A 9,465-nucleotide genomic window follows, 5' to 3' on the forward strand; every position below is an offset into this window, starting at 1 on the left:
TATTGGCAATTTTTGCGCCATGTCAACCCCTCCTTGTGAATTCGATCCTTTGCCGCGACGGTGGTTTCCTGGTCGGTAGAAAGTATTTGTGGATTGTGCACATTCTCTCCGCAATGGTTGAATTCGTATTGTGTCTAAGCATTGTATTGACTACAATTCATTACTTTATGGAGCTAATGCTAAAAGGTTTTGCTTTTCTGTGGATGACTTGTGAAGATTTTGTAAAAAGTTATAACAAGAAACTTTCAAAAATCGGGGAGTATCAAAATTTACGTATTTTCGAAAAATGTCTCAATTCTTGTACAAGATCCAGAATATTTTTGGTTGCTGCACTGGGTAGTCCAGCAGCGCAAATTTTAATAGGTTATATGGGAATTAAATTGTTCCGGTCGACTGAAAATGAGCAATTTAAGGCGTCTTTGTTTTTATGGGTCTGTTTCAATATTTTTATCTTTACCATGATTATGTTCTCCGGTGCGGCACAAATTAATAATGTGAGCAGGGAGTGGCTGGAAAAGTGTAGATGGAATGCCAAGTCAAAGTTGGAGAGGAAATTAAGGAAATCTCTAGCTCCGCTGAGGCTTGAATTTGGCAATAATTTTGTGGAAAGATTGACAACTTTGGTGGCGCAGGAATTTTGTGTGCGGCAAATGGTTTCCGGTCTTCTTTTGACTTAAAAATAATTTTAATTAAATAAATTTGTAGGAATGTGTGTTCTTTTATTGACTTCTCTTATATCAGACTGCCAAACTGTGTCGGGCACATATCGGAAGATGGAAATGAGACCCGTGACCATTCCCGGCTTGTGGGAAACATTTGTGGGAATTGGATTATATTTAGTCAACCGGGATAAAAAGCATATAATCCGTCCTGGGGAGGATTGTAATTTCTGTAGATAATTTATTCAACAAGAAGGAATTGTGCTTCACTTAAAAGGTGAGCATTTGAGAGATAGGATAACATGGAAATGACAGAGATTAAGATTTTCTTGTGTTTATTGATATGAGGACGATGATTTAGGAATCTTCTTTTACTAATATTTTATTGGATCATTTTAGTTCCATTATATATGTGACCGATTTTTCATACTTTTGGAATACGTGGATTCATTTTCTTAACCTCCTAATTAGCAAGTTTTTACTTTCCGTTACCTTACCACTTGATGTGCAAAATTTGAGCATCAAATGAATATTATAGAAAAATAAAATAATCCTTACACTAGCCAACAAAAGCGGTAGGAAATATAATAGATTTTAATTTACGAAAGGAATCAAATACTTATTTTAAATATGGATTAAAAAATAGTAGAATATCAATTAATTATTTAATTAATAAAAAATAACTCCTAATATTACTACTAAGAAAAATTCTATATTAATTATTAAAATTAAAATTAAATTATATTAAGTACTAATATTAATTATAATATTAATTATTAAAATAGTTAAATTGCTACTTGAATGAATTGAGCAACATTCAGTAACATTCACAACTTTTAGAATATTCCTTCCTGTGCGAACTAAATTTACTTCCCATATGATATGGGCCATATCAAACAAATGGATTAATACAATTTAATAATTTAATTTAAATAATAACCTTCCTCATTGGTCAACACAACCGAAGGTAAGTTTACTAAGGCATATTATCAGATTGACTTGGCAACGTATAATTTAATTATAATTGTTAGATAACTTGTTAGTAGAAAATTTCTTATGTAGAAAGCGATTTAGAATTAATAGCGATGTAAGCTCTTAATTCTGAAATTGTTAGCCATTATTGTGAAGTAAAATTATATTTTGCACATCGACAGTAATGGTCAATAAAATTATAAATTAATATAATATGACTCTCTTACTGGCTATGAATTATACTTACTTACTCAGTTATTTAGGCACCATTAAAAGCTTTGCAAATATTGCTTCCAGCCAGAAACACAAAGCAATAATTTATTATTAAAATTTTAATAAATTATCAATGCTGGGATATAGATTCCTGATAATTTATGTAACGAATATACATGCTAAGGAATAATCCGCTCAGTCTAGAAACACCTAGCCTTGTGAAAAGTCCGCGCAACACAAATTGTATACCTAAAAATTATGGCTAAAGAAGATATCGCCATTTTAAAGCGAAGCCTTCGCTACGGAAATTACCTCAAGTGTCTCCCAGTTAAGTGGGATTCCGTAAATGGAAGGGTCGTTGTAAAATCACCATGGCAACATATGCAGGTGATGGGGATGGTAATCGTTCACTTTTTGGCAACTGGCTGCCGTTTATATTCCATCACGTTGCACAGAACTAAACTTATGCACCGTTCCGAAGCTATATTTGGGGCAATGGTTTACGCGAGTACGTTTTTTATTCGATTTGACATCCCAATAGATCATAGGGTCGTCGAGCTGCTTAACTTTCTGATTGTTTCAAGTAATTCAGAGACCAGTAAGTTGATTTTTGATGTTAGTTTACATTAATTTAAAGCTAAGCATTGAAAAATTTGAATTTCTTTTCCAGGCGGCCCCGAATATGCAAAAGTATATCTATTCATTAGATTTTTAATCTATGCGGTTGCAGCGACGTCAACCCTTCTCGGGACGATGTTGGGAGTTTTAACTATTTTTGCGCCATGTCAACCAGTTCTCTTGACTTCGATCGTTTGCCGTGATGAAATTTTTCATGTCGGCACCAATTATTCTTGGATTGTGCGCATGCTTCTTGCAATGGTTGAATTCGTATTTTTCCTAAACATTGCACTAACTACTAATTATTACGTGATGGAAGTAATGCTTAAAGGTTTGGCCTCTTTGTGGATTGATTGCAAAGATTTTGTAAGGCGAAATGATAAGAAACTTGTTAAGATTGGGGAATATCAAAATTTGCTCATTTTTGAGAAATGCCTCAACTCCTGTACAAGATCCAGAATATTTTTGACATGCGCATTAGCTACTCCTGCGGTACAAATTGTGATATGTTACATTGCGATAAAATTTTTTCGGTCCACTGAAAATGACCAATTTAAGGCGTCACTATGCTTATGGTGCTACTTCGTAGTACTTTTCTTCAGCATGATTATGTTTTCTGGTGCGGCGCAGATAAATAATCTAAGCAGGGAATGGCTGGATAGATGCAGACGGAGTGTTAAAACAAAATTGGAGAGGAAAGTACAGAAGTCTCTGGTACCGCTGAGACTAGAATTTGGAAATAATTTTGAAGAAAAGTTGACACCTTTGGTAGTGCAAGAATTTTGTGTGAGGCAAACGGTTTCAGGTATTCTTGTTGCCTGAATTAACTTTGGTTCGACTTTAATTTATCAAATTTATGAGAAATATTTAAAGGTAGGCATTTCAGATTTTTTTGTTTCTATCCGACTTTTTAAGTACGCTCCTTAGTGAGTTATGTCAGAAGTTTTCACTGTTACTTTAAATTATGAATTCCGTATTAAGTATAATGGATAAAGGTTATACCACCCAGCCATAAATCAAATGAGCCCAACCAAAAATAATTTTTTTGAAAATACTTTTTTTGCCAAAATTTGACCAAAATTTACACAACCAAAATTCATTTTCGACCCAACCAAATAATTTATATGGCAATATGGTATATTTCCACAAAATCACTTCAGCAGGCAAAAAAACTCCAGTGCAGCCTAATTTAGCCCGAGTCAGGTTCGGATTATATTTGGCACGATCCGGTTATGCCAAGTTGTCCGATTTTATGCCACTACCAAGTGGCATAATTGGCAAGCGGTATAATCTAATTAATTACCCAACAAAATTTTAAAGCATATCATTGGGGTTGCAATCATCCAAAACATCTCAGTACAACTTTACATAGCCTACAAGCAAGCATCAATTTCAAATCAATACAACAAATATTAAAAATCAGTGTTAGGCAACCCTATAAATTTTCAAACCGAATTTTAACTCAATTGGAGGGTTATGCAAAATCAGTATGGGTGACTCAACAGGGTATATCAATGTGAAAAATTTTCTAATTTCTCTTTATATTCCTTCATTAGAAGTCATTGTAAGCCTCTGTGGCAAATTTCAGCCTTCTAGGACAATGTTTGAAAATCGGTGGGGGTCACCCAATAGGGTACCTCTGGGTGAATTTTTTCCAATTTCACTTTCATATTCTATAATTTGAAGCCATTAGGGCACTTAATGCCAAATTTCAAGCTTATAGGATAATATTTAAAAACCCGTGGAGGTCAGGGTTACTTTAGGGGAAAATTTTCGAAATTTTAGTTCATATTCTTTCATTAGATGCCAGTAATGGCCTTTGTACCTATAAGCTTGAAATTTGGCATATAGGTCCCTGATGGCTTCAAATGAAAGAATATGAAGTGAAATTTGAAAAAAATGTTACCCGGAGGTACCCTATGGGGTGATCCCCACCGATTTTCAAATATTGTCCTAACTGGCTGAAATTTGGCACAGAGGCTTCTGATGGCTTTCAATGGAAGAATATAAAATAAATTTTAAAAAAATTCACGTTGATATACCCTACTGGGTCACCCATACTGATGTTTCATAATCCCCCTATAGAGTTGAAATTCGGTTGAAATTTCTTTAATTCGATCTGATTTTTTTTAATTTGTTGTATTAATCTGAATTTGATGCCGACTAGTCGTATTTATGTTATTGTGTATAATTGGACAATCTTTGAACTAAACGTGATATAATCGGACAACTTCCTTGGTTCGGGCTATGCAAAGCTGTACTGAGAGGTTATTTTAGTTAATATTGAAATTACTTATATATACACATCTTGGTGAGGATCGTATCGTTAAGCTAAGGTATTCAATAAACTTTTGCCACCGATAAAATTTTCCATAAAATACGGAAGTATAAATTCAAATAAATTGAAGAAATCTGTGAAAATTTCCTGCCGGCCAGTGTACGAAATTATGATGCAACTCTCAAGATTTGTTGTGAACACAGTTCTCTACTAAAATTAAATAAATAAAACTAAATATATTTAATTTATTTATATGGCCACGCCTTTCCAATGTCAAAATAATATCGATCATTGAAGGTTTGATTGAAATAATTACAAATAAACCCTTTTCATTGAACAGCGATAGAGGATATAATTTCTAAGTTAATTAAGTAGTTTTGAAGCACCACAATAATACTTATTTAAGTTTCTAATTTATGTGTTACCTCGTAGGTCTTACTATGCGATTTGGTGGAACCCCAGACACGTAAACCCCGTAACTACTACTTTCGTAATTTTGAAGTGACTGAAAAAGGACGTGCCAAATGATTAAGGAAAATATATGACTTTAATATATAGCTTAAATTATCTTTCGTTGTGGTATGCACGATATAAGTAAAATATGCTTAATTATTCAGTTATTTAGCCACATACATGCATACATACGCTAATTATGCAAATATTACTTGGAGTAAAGAACACAAGATAATTAAATGTTAAAACTTTAATAAATTTACAATGATTTCGACTGCTAGATAATTAAGTTTATGAAAGCCGAAGTAGGATCGCACAGTATGCAAACACCTAGTGTTGTGTAAAGTCCAATACTCTAGCAAACTTAATTCTACCCATCATGGCAAATAAAGATATCAAAATTTTAAAGCGAAATCTCCGGTACGGAAATTACTTCAAGTGTCTCCCAGTTAAATGGGATGCCATCAATGGAAGGATTGTCGTAAAATCACCACGACAACAAAGGCCGGTCATTGCGATGCTAATTGTCCACCTCTTGGCAACGTTATGTCGTCTGTATTCTACAAAACTATACCCCTCCAGTATCGTCCAGCGGTCTGAAGCCGCTTTGGCTGCATTTGGTGTACAAGCTGTCATTCGTTTTACGATTTGATTTCCCTGGCGACCAAGGTGCCGTGCAATTAATGAATTTCTTGATGCTTTCCAGCAACTCTAAAACCGGTAAGTAAATTTCTAATGGTAGTTTGTATCATTATTCTGCAATTTAAATCTCCTTTCCAGCTGGGACCCTTGATCGCACGATATATCTCCTCATAAGACTCTTAATGAATGCGTTTGGAATGACAGGACTCCTTCTCGCGACGTTGATTGGGCTCTTAGCAATTGTTGCTCCATGTCAACCTCTCCTTTTGAATTCGCTCCTTTGCCGCGATGGGATTTTCCTTTGCAGAAATTACACATGGATTCTGCGCATGCTCTCTGCACCAATAGAATTCTTCCTGTTTCTAAACATGATAATTGCTACAACTCATTATTTTATTGAAATAATGCTCAAGGGTGTCGCCTTTCTGTGGATTGATTGCAAAGCCTTTGTAAAACGGTATGACAAGAAACTTGCAAGGATCGGGGAATATGATAATTTGCGCATTTTTGAAAAATGTCTCAATAACTGTACAAGGTCGAGATTATTTTTGGTTTGTGCTCTTGGTAGTCCTGCCATGCAAATTGCGATATGTTACGTTGCCATAGAATTGTTTCGTTCGAATGATCAATTCAAAGCGTCATTGTTTTTATGGGTTTACTTCATGACACTTTTCTTTACAATGATTATGTTTTCTTGGGCGGCACAGATTAATACTCTGAGTAGAGAGTGGCTTTACCGATGTAGATGGCATGTAAAAAATAAGTGGGAGAGGAAAGTACACCAAGCGCTGACCTCAATGAGACTTGAGTTTGGAAACAACTTTGTAGAAACTCTGACACCTCTGGTTGTACAAGAGTTTTGCGTGAGGCAAACGGTTTCAGGTCTACATGAGTAAGGTAATTAAAAACCTTCCAACAACCTCACAACACAGGTAGTACCAGATACCAAAGAAGGTCACAAAGCAGCACTCAAAATCGAACCCAGCATGGGATGACGACAACTATAAATAATGGACAAGAAGAGGATATCACCAAACGAATGAACGCCTTCACATGAGGTCACGAAGCTACTAGGGTAATAAACAGTAAGAATCGTAGATTTTATAATATGAACAAAATTTTACAAGAGTAAATATAAAGTGATTTCCAGGAATTCTATTTTATATATCGTAGTTTACATTGTTAGTGAGACCATTTCACAAAACTCGAGGAATCTTTTAAAATCAGGTATATAGTTGGTCAATATTGTCTCGAAACCAGGTAGAAAACCTAGCCAATATGTATGTATATGAAAAAGGTCATTATAATGCAAAAGGGTCTACTTCATTCAAAACCTACTGGGAGTCAACAAGAGCCTGCGGGTAAAGTGGTATATGCGTAGAGTAAGTACTTCATCGTGTGAGCTGGCCTTGGGGTCCCTATTGTCAATATAAGGACGGCCTATTTTCTTGGAAATATATACTCAACCCAACTGAGATACTCATTTCTAAGGAAAGCAGACTGATTTCTACCCACCAAAAATCATTTGCACTGTCATTGTCTGGAAACATATTTTTTTCTTATAAAGAAGTTATGCAATAAATTCTGAAAGGATAAACCTAATATAATAAATAAAAGTTTTTAAAATTGAAGCGCCAGATAGTGCAGAACAATATTAAATTGTACAAAAACCTTATCTTCTCGGATTCCGAGACTCGGAAGTATTCAAACAAATATACATTCTTTAGCAAGTGAAATAAATTGAAAAGTTTTCTTCACATTGTTACGTGACTTCCGTTAAATCTTCACACACTGTTGCATACTACCAAGAATAATATTAGTCCGATGGAACCTAAGGAAGATAAGATGCGGAAATGTCCCATCTGTTCAAAAGCTTTTCCTACCAAACAACGTTTGAGACACCATATCTTCATTCATGATCCAGATGCTAAATTGAAATGTGAGGTAGGTGAATTTACAAGTTTACAAAACCAGCCGACTATGTATAACATTCTTAATTTATTTCAGACTTGCGGAAAAATATTCAAAAATAGTCTCCGTCTCAAAGTCCATATAGGAAGCTTGCACACTGGAATTAAATTTCTCGGTCAAATATGTCGGAAAGAATTAAGTTGCTCCACAAGCTTAAGAAACCACATGGACAGAATTCACAGCGCGAAGGAACGACCACGATATCCATGCAAGTTTCCCGACTGTACTAAATCATTTCTGAACAAGGGTCATGTCTCGGATCACTTTAAAATGGAACATGCTGAAAATCCCGTTCGATTTCCGTGCTTTCTCTGTTGGAAGGAATTCAAAACCAGACCAGGTCTAAATTTGCACATTTCTTCGCACACGAAGGAGAAAGTGTACAAGTGTAAAATTTGTGGGAAACGATTCGGACAATCGCCACACTTGTCAAGACACGAGGTAATTTTTTTAGCCTATATAAAACGAAGTTAATTAATGATTGGAATCTCTTATTAAAATTTTTAACTTTCTCTCCAGCAAACACACCTGGATATACATGCTCGAAAATTCTTAAAGTGCCAACTTTGTTATCGCACTTTCACGGAGAAATCGGGTCTTCGGTATCACGATCGGACTTTTCACGAAAATAAAAAATATCCGTGTAAGCTGTGCGACGCGAGTCTATCGTCATTACGAAGTTTGAACCATCACAAGAAAGCAATGCACTCAACACACAAAGAAAAACTTCATTCTTGTGACAAATGTCCGTATAGAACTTGGTCAAAGGGGAATTTATCTAAACACGTGAAGGGAAACCACACTAAGGATAACCAATGTTATTTTTGCAAAGTGACGCTCTGTACTTTCTCTAGTTTGGTGAAACACTGTAGTCGTGTTCACACTTTAGAAAAAGTTATTAATCTAAATAGGGCTTGGACCTCTCCGTATTGGCGTTTCATAAATTTAAGTGGATCTTCAATGTTCAATTTAATGTGCAAATTGCATTTGATAAATGAGAAATGAAATGAGAGATGCGTTTATACTTACATATTATTGTAGAAGTATAAAAAAATTTAAATTTTAGAATTAACCGGGAATTAAAATATTCATGTAAAATCGTTATTTCTTTAACCATAATTTAAATCAAACCAGAGCAAGGATGCATCAATTCATTTTGTTGTTCATCCATACATCGGATACGATGAATTTGCATAAGAAATTTCTCTTAAATAAATCAGGCCGACGGGAATACATTGTCACACACGACACAGATGTCTCCAATAGGTGGTAGATAAAATTATTTACTAGAATTCAAGGCTACAAGGAGAACATATAAACTCCGAGACTATACATATCAATCATAACCTTTATCCTTGCTGCATATTGGTGGCACCGAAAAGCTGCTTACATCGAACGGCAAAAGTAGCCGAAACGGTGCCATCGCCGGGACGAAAGTACCCTTTCTGTTCCACTTCGGCGACAAAATATAGGTATTATTTCATTGCAAAATTATTAACAGTAAATTCCATATGATTTCGGTGCATATCATCTGCACCGATATGGCAAAAAATGGTACGTTCTGCACAATAATGTCACCGTTTTGGCTACTTTTGTCGTTCCATTTTAGCAGCTTTTCGGTGTCACCAATACGCAGCTAGGATAAAGGTCAAGTCAAGT

General features: G+C 35.1%; 1 protein-coding gene across 1 annotated transcript; it reads left to right on the top strand.

The window, feature by feature from the left end:
- The first annotated feature begins 7,283 nt into the window (after positions 1-7,283).
- On the top strand, positions 7,284-8,813 carry LOC118438809 (zinc finger protein 600-like). Its single transcript, XM_035859569.1, has 2 exons — positions 7,284-8,247; positions 8,326-8,813. Exons 1-2 carry the CDS (start codon positions 7,660-7,662, stop codon positions 8,809-8,811), a joined length of 1,074 nt encoding a protein of 357 aa, XP_035715462.1. The 5' UTR covers positions 7,284-7,659; the 3' UTR covers positions 8,812-8,813.
- The last annotated feature ends 652 nt before the right edge of the window (positions 8,814-9,465 follow it).

The sequence above is a fragment of the Folsomia candida genome, unplaced genomic scaffold (assembly GCF_002217175.1).
Source record: "Folsomia candida strain VU population unplaced genomic scaffold, ASM221717v1 Fcan01_Sc026, whole genome shotgun sequence".
Lineage (NCBI taxonomy): Eukaryota > Metazoa > Arthropoda > Collembola > Entomobryomorpha > Isotomidae > Folsomia > Folsomia candida.

Bases quoted from the DNA above. Each gene is read 5' to 3' on its own strand.
- LOC118438809 (XM_035859569.1), top strand. From the start codon at position 7,660: ATGGAACCTAAGGAAGATAAGATGCGGAAATGTCCCATCTGTTCAAAA. The intron at 8,248-8,325 runs GTAATTTTTTTA...CTTTCTCTCCAG, and splicing joins CACACTTGTCAAGACACGAG to CAAACACACCTGGATATACA.